Source organism: Apteryx mantelli, chromosome 1 (assembly GCF_036417845.1).
Source record: "Apteryx mantelli isolate bAptMan1 chromosome 1, bAptMan1.hap1, whole genome shotgun sequence".
Taxonomy (NCBI): domain Eukaryota; kingdom Metazoa; phylum Chordata; class Aves; order Apterygiformes; family Apterygidae; genus Apteryx; species Apteryx mantelli.
Genome location: NC_089978.1, coordinates 161,811,736 through 161,830,520, shown reverse-complemented (window position 1 = coordinate 161,830,520; position 18,785 = coordinate 161,811,736). Strand labels below are relative to the sequence as shown.

At 48.0% G+C, this 18,785-nt stretch overlaps 1 protein-coding gene across 13 annotated transcripts in view; it reads right to left on the bottom strand.

Moving 5' to 3' along the window:
- The window catches only part of ABTB3 (ankyrin repeat and BTB domain containing 3), a 194,100-nt gene extending 183,967 nt beyond the window's left edge, over positions 1-10,133 (bottom strand). For all 13 annotated transcript variants that reach the window (XM_067308845.1, XM_067308852.1, XM_067308876.1 and 10 more), the window contains exon 1: positions 9,028-10,133. In XM_067308845.1, coding sequence (XP_067164946.1) covers positions 9,028-9,976 — 949 coding nt within the window. In that variant the 5' untranslated portion in view covers positions 9,977-10,133. The remainder of the gene's footprint in view (positions 1-9,027) is intronic.
- Between the last annotated feature and the right edge of the window lie 8,652 nt (positions 10,134-18,785).

Here is an 18,785-nt window from a genome sequence, read left to right as displayed (position 1 = left end):
CCCTACGCTCACCCGCAACCAAAGACAATATATTAGCAAAGGCACTGCGACCCAGCAGTGTTTATCCAAGACTCCGGGCCATCCTCCCCGGGGCCAGCGAAACTGCAAAACACTGCAGGATGCAAAGCCTCCTCCAGTTATTCGACTTCCTTGCAAATTCAAACGCATGCACCATACCTCCGCTGCAACCCCAGCCCCATTCACTTCTCCCACCTGGGAGCAATATTTCGTAGCAGTGCAATTTAAAAGCAAGGTGGTTTTATTAATTTTGAAGCCTCTGATTCTTGCAGGTCCAGGTGCTACCCCACAGCATTAAGGACAGAAAACCCATTGCTGGCAAAGGCTCCTCTGTAACCTCAGAAGCTGCTGTTCCTCCACTCGCTTCCAAGTCTGCCCCAAAACCTTGACGAGAGTGCGAAGCCAACGGGCTGCTCACACGAGTGAGGTTTATTTGCATAAGGGCACTGCGATCAGGCTGCAAAGTTGCTGACCCAAAGGTATGCCCTACCTACCCGTCCCAGCTGGGCTGCAATGCCTCAACGTGCTCCTATCTCTGGGCTCGCATCCTGCCTTCCATGCCACCTGTGGCACGGATCCCGCCTCACGCTTTCGCTTTCCGCCGCCTCACCACCCTGAGATTAAAGGTTACATTTGTCTCCACACATTGGGATCTTTCACAGACCACCTGATTTACTAGAAATGTTTATGACCGCCTCAAGCGCAAATGTAGGAAGAGGTGGGGCCTGAACTGTTACGCCAGCAAAACTAGAAAGCAAAGTTCCCACCAAACGAACCTGTTAGGTTAGTCAGCTACAGACTCCAATACTCCACCAAGCAGGTTTGCACCAGAGTGACCAAGACCAGCATCCAGCCCAAACGCTTTTAATGAGTCAGTAGTCTATACCCGGTAGCGTTTAACGTGGTGCTTCTGAGGGGCCTGGAAGCAACCCAGCTTAACAAGTCTTTCCTCCTTCACCTGTCTCTGCTAGCTCAGTTGAGCAGGAGCGAGATCACCTACCCTGAAGCCTATTTGTACCAGCTGGGTAATCTTCTCACCTTACCTCCGGGCATTTGCTTCCTGTTCCTTACTACCAAGCTGGTATTGTTTAACTTTAAATCAACTGTCAAGGCCAATTTTTTTCCCAGTCAGTGAAGGGCCAAGATAATCCTGGTGGGAGACTGTAAAGATCCAAAGCACCTTTTCAGCCCCTGAGCTGGCATGTGTACTCACTGGGGGGTGCAAAGAGCGCTCTTACAGTACTATATTAAAAAACCTCCTGGATTGTTACCAGGAACTATTACAGCAAAGAACAGGTACTGCTTACTATGAACTCCAAGTAGAAATCAAGAAAGAGAATAAAATACAGTCAAAAGAATAACATTGAGGGGCACTACCCAAAGCCCAAGAAAAGGGTCACGTCTCCTATTTGTTAAAGCTGCATTCTGACTTCAGATGAGAAATGCGGGAGAAATGAGGAAGGCCATATGAACCCAGCAGGAGCTACACGTATTCATCTGGGGGTGGTTGCCCCAACATCATTTTGGCTTTGCATTATTTTTTCCAAAGTTAAGAAGTTCTCTAGATATACCAGCAGAAATCAACCATAAGCTGGGCCATGTAACTTCCTCACAACCCACAAACTATCATGGTAAGGGAGTGTGATGATTTGAAAGCATCGGTTCAGTGAAATATGTTAATTAAAATAATAAAAACAGGTCCCTGCAGCCTCAGCATGGTATCAGTATGAGTGCCTGTAACCCATCCAATCTGCTAAACTGATAAACACCGACCATGGCTCCTTGTTCTTGAACTGCTCCCAAAAATATATTCCTCACTCCTGCTATCAAAATGAGACCACATCTTCCTTCTCATTGATTCATTTTACTTCATCAATAGCCTTCTTTCTTCTGTCTTTTACAGAAAAGAGATTTACCTTTATGGAAAGTATAATGAACAACTGACCACCGGATTATCTCTCTTCCCAGCCTACAACAGAGGGATTGCTATATTACCTTCTGGGCAAATGGAGAGCTTACACATTAACAGGCAAGCGTGGCCATGCTGAGCCCACTGATGGAAATTCTTTGTTGTAGATAATCCCCGAGAGCAAGGACAGATCGCAAGTTTGCATTTGAAGCTTTGGCTGGTGTGCTCAGCTATAACATCTCCATTTTTTTCAGACTGTCCAGTTGAACACCTCAGGCAAAGTAACCACGGATTAAGCTAACTGGGCAAACTCTAAGTTGATTTTGATTCCATCTGTATGTCTCCTAAAATCTTTAAAATACTTATCAGGTGCACAAGAAGTATAATTAGAGATCTATACAGAGATGGCAGAATAAATCTCTCTTGGTCAGGAAGAAAACAAGGGCAAAGGAAGAAAAATCTTCCTACTTGTTCCTTAAGCCTTGTCGAAACCCACGGGACAGATGCAAACACCCTCTCAACAGCTCTGCGGGAGGAAGCACTGGGACAGAGAGCCTGGCAGGATGGCACCGGCGCCAGGACTGGCTGCGAGAGCCTGGGAGACACCAGCGGGGAGGCAGCAGCAAAGTGTTGAAACTGGGAGGAGACTGGGAACGGAGCAGTCACTGATGCAAGCCGCCAAGATCATATGGGAGATTGGCGAGGCGATAACATTCAAAAACCAGCCCACAGCCCCAAGCAGCTGCCTGTTTCACTGCTCCAGAGTCAAGGCTAACGCTTAGCACTCAATGAGATAATGGGAGCAGTTCGCCTCACTCCAAGTGAGGCTCTCGGCCCCTATGGACGTCCTGCTTGGGGAAGCAACTGGTGGCAGCGGTTGCCCGTTCCCGATCCCAGCGGCAAGGGAGCACGTCCCGGCAACAAGCACCTGCTAGTCTATCCCTTGCTTGCTTTTCCTTTTCATTCCATACTAGGCTGGCTACTGAGCTATTTTGGGTGGAAGGTACCAGATTCGGTGTACTGAATCCCCAAAGAGCCCCCAAGTTCTACGCATTGGCTAGAGGAAATTCCTCCGAGCAGAGAATTTAATTCTTAGAGCCCATACACATCAGGAAATGACTCTCTTTTCCTCTGGCACAACCTAATTGAGCACCGCTTTCTCCTTTCACATGTTCGTTGGGAGTACGGGGGGAAAGAACATAAAGCTTTCCTCTAGTTTATGAGCAATGAGAGCTAGTCCCCTTTTCGGAGCAAGGGAGAAATGGCTCAGGCTTTAGCTGAATTCATCTGGGACGCTGGCATATTTACTTTGGACGATGCAAAAGATTTCAGACTGATAACTGACAGCTTGGTTCGATATGCACTGTAAAAAGGCCGCCACATAAAAAAGACATGGTCTGTCCTTATGAGAAAACCAACAAAGTGAGAAATGACACGGTGCCTTTTTCAGAGTGACTTCAAAACAGTTGCTAGAGGTAACATTTACACTAAAATTAGGGAAAGGTGCAAAGTTGTCCATAAGGCTCGCCTGCATTTTGTGTCACCTGCTCACAAATAGGGTCGAAAGACTAGGTGAAGCATGCTACTGCTCAGTAAAAAAAGCCATGAAAGCAATCTACTGCTAAAATTACACTGTGATTCCTCTTGCATGCTTTCTGTATATACAATCATATTTGTCATTTGTAATTCCAAAGTCCTGTTTACATCAGAAGCTAAGTGGTATAGTCACGGCCCTAAAACTCCCTAGCGTGGCCACAGCTATAACTGCTATTAAGGTTCTTTCCAACATGATAAAGGGGATAATTACATTGGTATACATCATCTTTATGCTTTAACACTAGGGTGTTTCTGGTAATAACTATTTCTGGGGGTTTTTAAGTTACACTCATAACCGAAACAAATTATACTACTAAAAATATCCAGCGGGAAACAAACCTTAGTCAGTCAGTCAACCAGCAACCTCTCAGCTGCTGCAGCACGCAGCCCTCGATCCCTGCAGGCAGCCGGGCCAGCACGGCAAACCTGCCGCCAGCCACGGAGGTTTTGTTCTGCTGCTAATCCCTAGAGCCCCTGACCGACCTAGGCGATGTGCTTCCCATTTCGCAGCTTTTTCACATCGGCAATGGAATTGTGTAGCTGAGGCTGTCAATTAAGAGACTCGAGGAAAAACACAGATCATTTGTTACGCCGCTACTAATGTCAACCTCTGGGTAAGGAACTCAAGCGCAAAGAAGCACATGGGGAAAACATGACAGCAAAAACCCTTAAGTATAATATATAGGAGCATACAAGAGAATTCAAACTTCATTCCAATTCTTTTTCCCAGCAAAAAAAGAAGACTGAAATATAATGGGGAAGAAAAGGATGTTTTTGAAACTATAGTTAAGAAGCCCAGGAAAAAAGGCATGAATTTCCACTTTGTCCCCAAATATTCCCTTATCATTTTAGATGACAGCTCAACTAAATTTTAGATCGATTTTTACAATGCCCCTAAAGCCATAATAGCATCTTGAATGGTTCAGCTGCAATAGAAAGGATAGAAATAACAACAAACATGCAGTATGTTTGCCACCAAATGAAGAGAATGGCCTCTAAATATACATACATGCACATATACATACATACACACACATATATGGGGGGGCAGGGGTGTATATAAAAAAGAATTTAAAAGCAGTAACTGACTTGGTTAAGCTGTGCTAATATATTGGTGTCTCTCATTTGCTTAGAGTCCCTTGAGTTTGCCTGGATTAGAAGAGGCTGAGGTTAAACTGAGGTTAGTTGACACGTGTTAGCCAAGCCTGACCTAATCCTGGGTTTCTTCCTAGTTGATGTGTCTTTCTCTCTAAATAATATTAAGAATAGGAAGAAACCACATGGATACAGTTGGGTTCCAAATAACTATTTTTAGTAGATGTACACAAACAGACAAGGCCTGGTTATACATGCTGGCTGCTCTGCAAAAAATCAACTCCAAGCTCTCTCCTGCTAGCTTGCTGCTGGGAAGGGCAGAGTGAGTCTACCCTTCCCACCGCATCCATCTAACTAGCGCCGTCACACCACCGCAGGTCCATCACCTCCAGCACATACTGCCCATCCAGGTCCCCTCAGAGCACCTCTTAAGAGGCCCAAAGTTGGAGGAAATATGATTCCCACCACAGAAAATAAAAGAGACCTCTTATAAGACGATAAGACAAAAAGGGAAGCAGCCTATTTTCTAAACACTCTATACTGGTCAAGATGTTGTCTAACACCATTTCTTCATTTTACGAAAAGGGGCTTTCATAATAAAGTGTAGATAACTTTGAGCTACTTTGATCTGCTGTCTGAGCATTCCCTGTGCAAATTAAATATATGGGCTTACTCCTACTATTTGTGCTGAATCCAAGACCTGGGGCAGCCTTCCCAGTCATCTCAAAGCAGCTTTTCGATCTGGCCTGAAAGTAGGATTTTGATAAGCAGTAAAGAAAGAAAAATAATATAGCTTAAACCACAGAGGTGCTAATTTTTACTGCCTTTTATTGAGTATACAATATTTGGTCCCACTATTTCAAGGGAAATAACACTCCATGTGAATGTTATGAAATGTAAAGAGGGTACTGCAGTGTTCAGATGGAGCTCATAATTGAAACATTTGAGCATCAGTGAAATCCCAAACGTAAAGTTTTTAATTTTCACTCAACTGTGACATTAAAATAGCCTGGTTGCGCAGGAAAAAAAATACTACCTCTGAGTGCTTCTGAGATCTATTCTTACTAATACAGTAACTGGGATAAACTCAGATGCCAGAAGCTGCTCACATACTTCAGCAACATGTTCCTGATGCTGCTACCCACTTCCGTTTTGCCATCAGTCTCCCATTTCACAGAAGAGGTTGCCGTGAGGCCTATAAAAGAGACATGGACCACTGTCTGCGATGTACGAATGAACACTACCACTTCCACCTGTCCACCTTCAACCCTGCACAAGAAGTGGCCAGGGACCTGTTGGACACTGGGCTCATGTCAGGGCTGTCTGAGCTCAAGTCAGACGCGCCTGAGCAAAGCCCAGCAGGCTGAAGGCCCCCAGCAGAAGAACTGCCTTAGACGTCTTCATCTGATGGCATGTGACCACCATTCATAGATGAAGGTCATCTGGCAACACTGATCTTATTCAGCAGCTTCCACAATGATTTGGTAGGACATGAGGCTAGAAAGCCTCACTTGTAGCCGTTAAACACTCTGCAGAGCTGACGGGGAAGCCCTGAAAGAGCGAGTCACATCTGTCGAACCCTGAGACCACCTTCGCAAAACCTGCATTCACAGCCTGCTTTAGAGCCGCCTCAGACTACTTCATGCTCAAACTCTGCACCCTGCACATTCCCGTATCCTGTGATCTTCATGGGCTGCCTGTTTCGTTGTCCATATGGATTTTAAGGTGTTGATTTTAACATGAAAAGTTTTAAAAGGTTTGACATTTGCTTGCCAGAGAAACTCCCCTTGCTGCCTGAGCAACCTCCCTCCATCCCCCCAAACAAAATTGCATGCAGAAAAGGTATTAGTAGGAGACCTCCTTTTGCACTGTTTTCCTTTTCTCCCTCACTCAAACCACACTGGCTACAGTACCTCCAGAAATGAGCCAGTAATCAATTCTCATCCGTGTCTGGTGGACCAAATCAACCCATTTCAGCACCTGTAGATAAACCTGTGCCAGATTTATCACCCTCCCAGAGTGCAAGACTGGCTAGTCTCCTGCAGTAGCGCAGGAGATGTAAGGAGAAGTCTGTTATATATTCAGCTACTTTATCACTATGTTTCAAGCAGTGAGCACAGAGGAAGGATGAACTTGCGGTTATGGCACTTTACAGAAATGTAGCTGCCAGCACTTTGAACAATCTACCACAGAATTCCCAAATAGTTTTGACCAGGTCAAATAATCTCTCACATCAGACTTCCCCACCTTTTAAGTGCCTGGGAAGGAAACATTTGCAACCAACTGTGGAACACTCAGACATCAAAACGATGCAGACTGTATAAACAGATAGATATCTCAATGGTGAAGGAACAGCCTGATCACTTTAATGGTTTATAATGTCTGTTTTAGTTGCTGCAAAAGTACTTACGAGTAGGCAACGCACCCTTGGAATAAATCTAAACAGTAATAAAAAGTGGCTTTTATTACAAGAAAGGCTGACTGTTTTGTTTGCACCTGCAACTCTAAACATATATACAGCAGGATGTCAAAATACGTATTATCAGATGTTAAAAAGCAAAATAACATTGCAGTCATTTGCATGGAAAATATAATGACACAGGGAGAGAGACAAAACAAAATGGACAACTTGCTAGAGTCCGATTCTAACATCTTAGAAAAATGTCACCTGCTTGAGTCAGGACTGAGCCACCAAGGAGATTTGCGCCAGGTAAAGCTGGCAAAAATGGACGAAATGGAGACGAAAACTCCAAATCATGTCCCTGGAATGGAGATAAATGAGGGTCAAAATGAAGTTCATTTAAATCCACCAAGCTGATACAGTGGGAGTTACAAATCCGCAAAACAAAATGAAAGGCTCAATAGGAATCCGAACAGACAGCGCTGCAATGTCAGCAATGCAACACAGCGCCAGCCGAAACCTCCAGACACAATACCGGGACGGGCGGAAAAACAACAGTGTCACTCCAGGGGATGGCATGCCTGCATGCCAACTACACTGAAGTGAAGCCCAGGCATCCTGCGACACATGCCACCGCGAGCAGCGCACACGGTGCCGTGCGAGGGGCAGCAGAGCCGCCGGGGAGGACAGGCTCAGCTGGGGTAAAACTGCCTGAAGCACCGTAATGGAGCCACAGGGATTTACACCAGGGGAGGATTTGCCCCTGTCTTTTGCTTCTGCCTGGCGCCCTCCTTTGGGCCCCTTATGGGAGAGAAGGTGTCTTAAAACAAAAGATAATTGGCCATAACGCATTATCTGTGGCTATAACAACTTAACAGGGATAATCTGTAGACCTGATCTGGACTGGACTTCCAGTTATCCCGGTTTTCCCAGTTTCCTTTTTTCCAACATTTGCATCTCAGCCTGACAGGTATTTTGTATTTAGGCTCAAGAAAAGTGTGTGTATGTGTTCGTGCACGCTTGTATGAAGCAGAAAAACACACAATTTTAACGGCGCTTCCCTGAGATGCGTTACCGGCTTGTTCCGTTTTTCCTTCCCTGACAAACAGAGGGAGCTGAAATAAGAAGAAATGTCAACTTTGGGATCCTGCTCTATTAAACGAAAACTCATTAAAGATATTGGACACCGCATGAAAAAAAAACCATCCCCAGGAAGTTGATGCATCACCGTGTTGCATCTGTGTCAAGCTCTGGGTAAACAAGCAGCAACATGAATGAAATCTGTCCAGAAAGACTGCATTTCAGCGCCAACCACGCAATCTCTGGCCAAACCACTGCATATGTAACAAAGTTTGATCTCGCTCGCGAGCGCTCAGCTACGCTTCTGCCATTTCCTGTGGAAATTTCAAGCTTTGAACGCTGTGCATCACCCAGCCCTTGCCGAAATCCAACTGAGAAGCCCCTACAAAAAAATTAAGGAATAGAAACACACGCCCCCGCCCCCAGCAGCGGCCCCGCAGGGATGCCCGCAGCTTCCGCCGCGCCTCGCCGGGGAAGCCGCCGACCTGCCCCGCTCCGCGGGCAGCGGCACCGCCCGGTCCCCCCGCCCGGTCCCCGCGCCCGGCCCCGACGGGGCGGCGCGGCGCGGCTCGTCGCGCCCTCGCCCCGCGCTAGCGCTGCGCCGGGTAAAAAAGAAAAAAAAAAGCATAAAAAAAGAAAAATAAATTATAAACCCACCCAAGTCCCGCACTGGCGGCTCCCGCCCCGCCGCCCTCGCCGGGCGAGGCGGGAGGTGCGGCCCCGCCGCAGCCCGCAGGGGCCCGGCCGCTGCGCGCCGGGGGCTGCGCGCCCGCGGCGGCAGGTGCCGCGGCGCTGCGGCGGCGGCTCGGGGGCGCCAGGCACCCCGGCGGGGGCGCGGGGCAGGCCCGGCACGGCCCCCCCGCCCGGCGCAGCAGGTGGTGGCCCCGCGTCCCGCCCCGTCGCGCCGCGCCCCGCGGCGGCGACTCACCGCTGGCGTTTTTGCCGCAGATGAGGTGCTGGTAGGGCTGCAGCAAGCCCCAGAGCTCGGGGTCGTTGTTGACCGTCTGCTCCAGGGACTCGAGGGTGAAGCGCGGCGCCTCGCCGCCCTCCTTCTCCTTGTCGGGCGCGGCGGCGGCGGCCGGGCGGCCGGGCGGCGGGGCGGCGGGACCGGCCATCACCCGCGCGTGGATGTCGCGGAAGAGGCTCTCGGTGCCGGCGGTGAGGTAGATGGCGGCGTGCTCGTGGATGCGCAGGGCCACGCGGCTGTCCACCATCCAGCGGTAGAACTTGCCCACGGAGAAGGCGAGCCCGCAGCGTGCCGACTTGCCGCGGCTGAAGCGGTCGCCGCCGCTGCCGCTCATGTTGTAGAGGGAGAGGGCGCCCAGCGCGGCCGCCGTGCAGCGGGCCGCCAGCGTCCAGCCCAGCACGATCTCCATGGCGCTCTGCACCTCGTGCTTGGTGCACTTGGCGAAGCGGAGGCTCAGCCGCTGCGCCTCCCGGGCGATGCGCACCAGCGCCCGGCTCACCAGCGTCGACAGCCGCGCCGCCGCATCCCGGCTGCCGGGGCCGGCGGCGGCGCCCGGCGCCCGCGGCTCCCGGCGCGGCGGCGGCGGCAGCAGCAGCGCCTCCACCTCCTCCAGGCTCCAGGGGACCTCCTCAAGGTCGGGCAGGAGCCGGGAGCACTGCTGCCCCGCGCAGTCCAGCACCTCGGAGTCTTCCACTAGGACGGTGTTGACGGTGTCAAAGCTGTTGTGCCGACTGTGCATGGAGTCAGTTAGCTGCGGCCAGCAGTTTCCTCCATAGGGGTACGCCGGGTGGGAATCCGAGCAGCACAGCGACAAGTTGGAGGACCGGACCGAGTCCGCGGCGCCACCATAACCAGAATCCAGCGTCAAATCTTCCAGCGTCCTCACGACCGTCTTACCTCTCCTTGCCATCGCTGCACTTCATGCTGCACCCGCAGGAAACTCGGAAAGAGAAAGCGGAGGGGAAAGAACAAGGCAGGGAGACGAGCCCCGCTTACTACTTCGCCGCGCCTCTGCCTTTCGCAGCGGGGCGGCCGCGCTCCAGCCGGGCGGCGAGAGACGACAGCGAAGCGGGAGCGTCTCGGTGCGGCCGCGGCTCCGGCCCCGCCGCCCGCTCCGGCTCCGGCTCCGGCTCCGGCTCCAGCTCCTGCACTGCGCTGCGCCGCGCCGCCCCGACACCCGCAGCACCGGCCAGCCAGGCGGTGGGGGCGGTGCCATGCAAAACACCGCGGCTGGCGGCCAATGGGGCGGCGCGGGGGGTGGAGACATGCAAAGCACCGCCGGCGGCCGCCAATGGGGCGGCGCCGTGCTGCCGGCGGAGTCGCCTCGGGGCGCAGCGCCCCGCCCCGCGCAGCGCCCCGCACCGCACCGCACCGCGCAGCGCAGGGGAGGGCGCCGGGCTGCTTCGTGCCGCGCCGCCCCGCTTTATTCGGCCCTTTCTCCCCCTCTTGCGCCCGGCGAGCGCGGACCGGGTGCCGAAATGCGAAAATGCCCCGGGCCTTCCGCACCTGCGGCCTCCCCGGGGCCGGTGCGCGGGGTGCTGGCCCAAGAGGAGGGACTTTGCGCGCTGCAAAATTAAGAATTTTTAATTCCGCGCTGGCCTCGCCAAATCCCGTCTCGGCCCCTCGGCGCCTGGGAACTTTGCGGGAGACAGAAAGCACCGTCAGTAACTGGAAAGTGTGAGGCAGGTTTCTATTAAATCCATTGTGTCTCAAGCACATACATTAGATTCCCGCTCCAGCTCTCACTGTTTTTTATTCCAGCAGTTTGCTGATTTTGCTATAAACAAATTAAAGGCAGCACACATGTGCACATGCACACACACGCACCCACACACAAATAGAGATATTCAAGATGTTTTGAAACTGAGCAGAAGCTGCCGCGTAATAATACCAAGCATCGTTCAAGTCAGGAAAAGCAATTTCCAAATAATTAAAACAAGTACAATAAAACCCTTAGAAATTCTTGAAATTAACCCCTTAAGTACCATGAAGGGTTTGAAAAGTAAGGTTCGTGTTAGGTTTGGCATGCATTCCCCTCGCACATAAAGATCGCCTGCGCAGTACATGGACAATTTATCCCCAACTAATATATTTTAATCTTACATTGCTAGGCTTTAGTGTTATTAAGAGTTGCAGGGCTAATGTCCTAGGCAAAAGACTAAGAATATATTCTTGTGTGTTCTGTTCTGAAGAAATGTTATATGCTTTTAAGCGTAAAAAATACCAGCAAAATTCTATCCCTTTAAGTGTAAACACCTAGCGAAGACATTTCCCTATCATGCCAACAGAGTCAGCCAAAATTCTTGAGCAGACAAGGCGAGTCATGTAAGAGATTTACCTGTCCAAGTGAGCAAACCCTGGCATTCCTTCAACATAAACTTCCTAAAGGAAAGGCATGAATGCAGCTACAGGTAGGCTAATTTGTCAAACAGGTTGGGGAAAACTATGACATCGCTGAAAACACCAAGAGGGGGGTTGCATTCCAATTAAGTCAAGTGCTGTCAGAAACTGGTTTCTCAGCATTGTCTCAGTCATCATTGCACAAGATATGCCCTGCACCGTAGAGCATCACGAAAATCCTAAACACCACCAAATCCTTGCAGTGGTCTTAAGAAATGCCAGGGCTGAGGGCAGGAGCAACCTGAACTAGAGTGACTGTCACGCTGCAAATAACAAGTTTAGGCCCACGCTGCAGGCAGCAGCTCAGCTTGGGCTGGAATCATCAAAAAGCAGAGCGTGCCTTGAGAGCAGAATCATGGGGACTTTGTGGCAAACCAGATGTAAATCTTGCAGAAGAGCCCTCTGGTGTCTTCAGCACTTCAGTGCAGTAGCTATTCAGCTTCAGGGCTACTCAGTGAAATTCTCCACATTTTAATTTGGGAGGAGAATGGAGGCATCACCAGGACCGAACACCTCCGGTTATTTATTTTTTCTGACAAATTCCATTGGCTTGACTCGGTCCCTGCTCTTTCACAAAGTGCTGCAACTGTTTGCACTGACAGCATGTCACTTGTCAAAATCAAACTCAGGGAAAGCCAAGTCAAACTCAGGGAAGCTTAAAAGTTTTGGAAGTTTTTTAGCAAGTGATTTGTTGCACTTCACCGAGAAACACACTGGGTGTCCTGGGAGGGTGGGCTGAACAAATGAGCTGGATGTTTATGTTGCAATGATCAGGAATAAAAAGGTTAATGCAGACCTTTGAAGCACCATTTTAGGCTACAGCATTCACAATGTGTTGAGATGAATGAAACAGATGAGAAATGGACAATTGTGTCAGGCTGCCTGCAGGCTTAGACATTTATATTGCTGCTTCAGAGTCAGTTTGTACTTCAAAAACTTTCTTTGGAACTACAGAGGTGTTTTTTGTTTTAACTCAGAAAGCAAAATATGGATCCTTACTACAGATTTTGGCTACATTACATCACACAAGGCAGCTTCTCAGGCTGATTCCTAGTCATGCCACCAGGTCGGAAAATGTTGCAACACTTGGACACACCAAATGCATGTCAGCACCAGACTGGTTTAAACTTTCGAAACTACCACTGAGGACTTGTGACTCATTTCTTCAGAAAGACTAATTACCTTATCATTGAAAGAGCTGTTAGCTCAGACCAGTGCAGCATGACCATTCTGGATGTCGGGTGATCTTGCAGCACCTGAAGGACCTCTGCTTGCCAGGTGTGGATACCTTGGCTGCTGCATACTTGAGTGAGCATGATTTGGAAGAACATCTGAAAGTGTTGTCCCGAGACAGAGTGACTTTATTCTTGAAACTGCCTTGGGAAAAGACTGGATCAAACAGTTTGGAGGGAAACACACCCCTGCAACAAGATAAGTGCCCACATAGGGTGAGCTTGGGAGACGGTCCTCAGCTTTTATCCAGAAAGCACACCAGACCTCTCCTGCCCTGGGCTGAACAGCAGGTGCCAACAGCTGTGCAAGCCTTAGCGCTTGCCAGTGCCATTAGACAAAAACAGAGACTGAAGAAAACAGAGTCCCTTTACATGTCAAACAACGGGAAGGGGAAGAAAAGGAACAACTTTCAGCTAGTTGGAGACGGACGTCAATTATCCTTGCAGAGCTGGGAATTCAGACAAGAATTGATTTAGTATCCTCCCAGGATGGCAAGTGCCAACAAAAGCACTGAAAGAGGTAAATTGAAACACACTTTACGTAGTCGCTCAGGGCAAATTCAAGTGAATGGTAAGTTAAAGATTGTACAGGAGGGCCATAAACTCCAGGATTCTTTCTCTTTCCTTCCCCGCCCAGTGAACTGCCTGTAAATGGTGTCTTTTTGAGAGCTGTAAAGAAAAATGTGCCAGCAAATAGACTGGTGGAGGGAATAGGAGGGTACCTCGGGTCAGGCCACGCAGGGCAAGGATGACTAACATCTCAGAAGCAGTATTTGCATTATCTCACTGCACTATCTCAACCACTAAGGACAGGAAAGAAACCTTCTGAGGGCCTTGCCTATATTGCTGGAGAAGTCAAGGTGCTAATGTTTCTAATCAGGGAGGATTCCTCCGCATGGCCATGCTGTAATTCAGGTTCTGTAAAGCAGGTGTGAAATGCAGGTCCCTGGCAAAGGAGCCTTGGGGGCTGCAAAGACACCCATCAAGGCAGGACAAGGGCGCTGGCACTGCAGGCAGCATCGTCCCTGTCCTGGCAGGCCACGTAGAGAAGCAGGCTCGAGGAGATGACTCCTGGTGCCACTTCACAGGTGTGTGCACCACCAGAAGGAGCAGAAACGAGTGACGCAATGCGGCTGCCTGCTCTTTAGCTGGAAGGGAGGCGTTAGTGGGAGGCAGGCGCACCTGAGCAGTCTGCCAAGCCACCTACCTCTTGCTGGTCGGCTCTATACTGCTCCTTTGAGCAAGGAGCTGCGTTAGGAAGCCTGGCAGGGGCTCAGCAGGAGCCCCAGGGAGAGGCAAGTTCACAAGCAATCAGCTGCTCTTGCAGACTCTAGAAAGAGGGCTGCCCCTGAATTTCAGCCAGCTCCTGCCTCTCCGCAGCAATGTGCTTCGCCGGGGGCAGCCAGCTGGCTGTATCCTTCTGCGGCGCAAAGCAGCAGAGTTCAAACTCCTGCTGAGTTCAAAATCGTTCCCGGCTTTCTCCTGGTAACTTCCATGTCCTCATGCGCTGAGAGCGGAGGTCTATTAGCTACATATAAACTTGCGCCTGGCTTGGAGGGGAGCGATTACTCAGGATTTCTCAGAAGCCGGTAACTGGGGATGCTTGGAGAAACTGCCAGCCCAGACCAAGTCAAACAACATATAATGACACTGGGGAATTCATGGCCATGGTGCATTTTGGAAGCCTAAAGCATAAATGAATTCAGAAAGAGATCTGACAAATTCCTGGAGGCCAAGACCACTAGCTACTATTAAGTACATGCAACCTTCAGTGCAGAAAGTTTCTCGACAGCTGTTTGCCAGAAACTGGGAAGTTATGCCAGGCAAAGGAGCACTTCAGAGTCACTTAGCTCCTCATGGGTCTGCAGCTGGCAGCTGGAAGAGACAAGATCCTGTGCCATGCAGACGGGGCCAAAACCCATAGGTTTTAATAGCTGCCACCCCTGGCTGGAGCATGACGACCCACTGGCGCATGCGGCTCAGTTCGGAGGCCTGCACCCTCAGCATGGCCACACTTACTGCTCTGATCCAACATCTTTACAAAATGTTGGCTCTTGTCCTTAATTTGTAGCCAGCCGGACTGCATACGATTTTTTTTTTTTTTTGACTATTTAATCTTTACAAGGAAGACAACTGAGCAGAAAATGGCAGAAAAATGACCTAACACAGCTGAAACAGACTGCTGGTTTTGAGAATAAGAGCATCTCACCCCCTGATGAGAGAAAACAGGGACATAAAATCCTTGAGCAATCATCCAGTCCTTCCTTGGGTCTAAGGAAGGATCAACTACAACCAATCCTGACAACACCAATCCTGACAGATTTTAGTCTATTCCTTTCTTAAAATCACCCATGATGAAGGCACTACAATTACCCTAGATGGTCTGTTTCTGAGACCAGTTTAACCTTACTGTTAGAAACAGTTTTCCTAATGTCTAACATAAGCTTCTCTTTGCTACAAAGGTAAAGAATAGAAAGATGCTCCCAGACTTTGTTAGTGGACCAGACTAACATCTCTGTATCGTTTTAACTTCAGGCAGTGCTAAAAGCATATGGAGCCAAGCAGGATTCATACTTACTTATCCTCCAGCCAGCAGATGTAGGTGTTTCTCACAATTCACTATACCACTCCCCAAAAAGCATAACAACATTTACATGCTTTATATACAATAAGATTATACATACTCCATTTTGATGAAAACTCAGAGAAACAGGAATAGCAGGCTTCCTTGAGGACAGAGATGAGGAAAGAGTACTTTCAGCCAGTGGTAATTTCTGTTCCCACCCAAGACACAGCAAACCTGCATAAGGGATATATTCATGGGAATATGAGAAAACAATTTAAAGGTGAAATACAAAGCACCAAACAAGCTTGCGATAAGCAGTGGCTGTTGAGTTAGCTGGCCCTTTGCTCTTTGCCAGGGAGCACATTCAACAGAGAAATGATTTAACTTTACTGTTTTAAGTAATCACTTTCTCTCCCTTCTGTCCATCATCACTGAAATCCTCTTAATACTTGGTGGTTCAGGGATGACAGTTCTGCTTCCTCAAAGTGTGGAGCGCTCAAAGGCTTTTGGGTCTTTGCAAGGACACAGAGTCACAGTTATGCAAACATGTTTGCTGCATCCTGCAGCTGTGAAAAGGCGAAAAGCCGAAGATAGAGTGCAGCACTTGCTCTGACCCCAGCATGACAGGCAAATTGCCTGCTCTCTCCTGGAGAACTTATAGTTGTTATTTCTTATTTGCAATTTAAGAGTCCTGGTTTTAAAAGAAAAACATTCTTTTCGTGTGTTTAAAATATGATTCTTCATGGTGCCGTAATTCACACAGTCTTACATCCAATTTTAGTAGTTACAGTTTCCGGCAGTGTGACCTTTCCATGGGGAGAATGTGTGAAGGAAAGGGAGAGGAAGGAAGGGAGCTGTATTCGCTACTTTTCCCGTTCTTGGAGATTTCTGTTAAAGCAGAAAGGAAAAGAATGGACTACATTAGGTTATCTGGAGATCCATTCGCAACTCTGTTTCTTGCCAGTACTTAGGGCTTACTCACATTTCCACTATTAAAAAGGCATGATGTCAGTTAAGCTTATTCCCAGACAGCACTGTTTGACACAAGAAAGTCCAAGGTAGAGCCTTCCTAAATCTCCCTCTATAACACTTTATTTATTCATTTTAATTTAATTTTATTTATTTTATATATATATTATATATATTTACATATATAATAAATATATTATATATATTTATTTATTATATTTATTTTATTATATTTAATTTTAATTTATTTTAATGAACATTTATTTAAATGAACTTGCCACCTGCAAAGAAGATCTCTGCATCGTACGTGCCCCCACCTGCACTGCACGCAGCCACCTCCGACGTCCTTCTGCATCCTCTGCCGCTTCAGACAGGGCAACGGGCTTTGCACAAAAGTTCCCAACCTCATTCACTTTGGATTTAAACAGCCAAAGATTCCCCCCCCATCCAAAAAAGTAGTTCTGGAAAGTTTTAGTGAGTCACCGGCCTACACAATTACAAAGCATCATTAAGATAAGAGACTAACACAAGTCTCTGATATTAAGCGAGAACTTTTCATTTGTAGGCAAATGCCAAGAAAAGCACACAAAAGAAGTCGTTTTAATACGAAGGGCCTTTTTGTTCCAATAATTCTTTCCTTTAAAAAGAAAACAAAACCCAGGCATTTTGGCATAAGATAAAATTTAATGAACTAAGCAACATTAGGCAGTTCATTTTTCTTTGTCCTAGTACTTGCAACTTATTTTGCATGTTTTCCTTGCAGTTTACTTCCAAACCTGATTAAAGCTCAATTTTTAACATTACAGCATTTTGTTCATTCCTTGACTGACCGAAAGTACTACTGAAATGCCTGTAAATAAATTAGCAAAAAAACACCCGGCTGAAAACTAACTGGAAGTACCTCCAGAAAAAATCATTTTGCTTTCAGCACTTTTCCTTGAAGAGAGATATTATGTCACTGTGGTCGCCAGGTTCAACAGCAAACTATGACTTGATTCATAGGAGAGAAAGGGGAACATTCTTGCTAGAGGTTTGCATTAAAAAAAAAATTAAACAGTAAACATAGCAGTATACAGTACAACCCTCTTTTTAAAGAATATTATTATTTTCCAATAGATAGAGTAGGAGACAACAGAGCTAATCTTTAGGACTTCAGAGCACCCTACCGGAAGGATTAGGCTGGGAGATGGGAACTATCCCTTGGGACCTGCTGAACAGCAGCAAAAAGGGCCTTGATTTGGCTTTGTCTCCACAGCAAAATCGGAATTAAAAGCAATTTCAATTTGGAAGTGATCCGTGCACAGTATTTCTTCTCTTTGCTTTACAGGTAAACCTCTGTGTGGTGCTGGGAACTGCACCCTTACGAGGTGCAGCTTCCCAGACAGAGGAAACCTTGCAGGGGATGTATGCTGTTAAGCAGGGACAAATTCACCTTGAAGCCCGAGTACGGCCCTCCGTCAGCAGACACAAGCGCACCAGGCGACCGGAGTGGAAATTTCCCAACACGGTTGCGAGGTGCGTTTCATCATCTGTTTCACCATCATACAGGGCACAGCGTGGTCCAGCGCACGTACCCCGGCGACTGGGAAACGTGCAGTAGCGTTGCTTTCAGGGTGCAAGACGAGGAAGGAAAAGCAGGCTCTCCCTTCCAAGAAATGCAGTTGTGAGAGGTTACAATTGGTAACTTAATAAAATTTGGGAACCGTGCGGCGAGGGCGGTAGGCTCCGCACGGGAGGAGAATTCTTCTGCAAACCCTCTGCAGTTTCTGAACTGAGTAACCGCATTTTCAGGATTCAGACAGTGATTATAAACTTATGATTTTGCACACAGCCATGCTGTGAGCATATCATAACATATTTGTCGGAAATCGCTCCCCCAGTGGACGCATAATCCCCACTTTCTCCCTGCTCTTTCCCTCCCGTTGCTGGTAGTAGACAAACTATTTACGGTCTGCACAGGGATTATGCTTTATCCACTTTATCCAGCCAGTGACCTACTGCAGTTTCATGTACTTTAAGAAATATGAGCTACCAAACTGCCTCTTCCAATTTTTGTAATTTTAAATATTTCCTGCATTTGCAGATGCCTAAAGGCTCAGAAACCAAGTGCTGCAGAAGCAGGGGGAAGGGCTGGAAACAATTTCTACTTCAGATCCCGAGCTCTCAAATGACCTGTACTTGAAAGAAAAACCTGCCAAAACCCCTTTCCAAACAAGCAACCTTTTCTCCTTTAAAGTTCCCCTGTTGCATACGTGGATACACCTTGATGCTTGCCACACACTGATCTCAGCAACAAAGGTGTTGATATCAGTGGGAAAATAACTTTTCCAATACACAAAGTGAGATAGATACACATGACAGCTGCTGGTTGCGAATCTGGGATAGAAATAGGCTGCAAATATAGGACAGGAGCCCACCTCAGGCCCAGGAGGAGATGTGGGTTAAGTGCACACACAGGTTTATTATGTAGACACAAGGATTGTAGAAGGGAAAAAAAAAATCTAATGACACATTTACCCTTTGCTCCCGTCCCCTGCGGGCAGTGCCTGTAC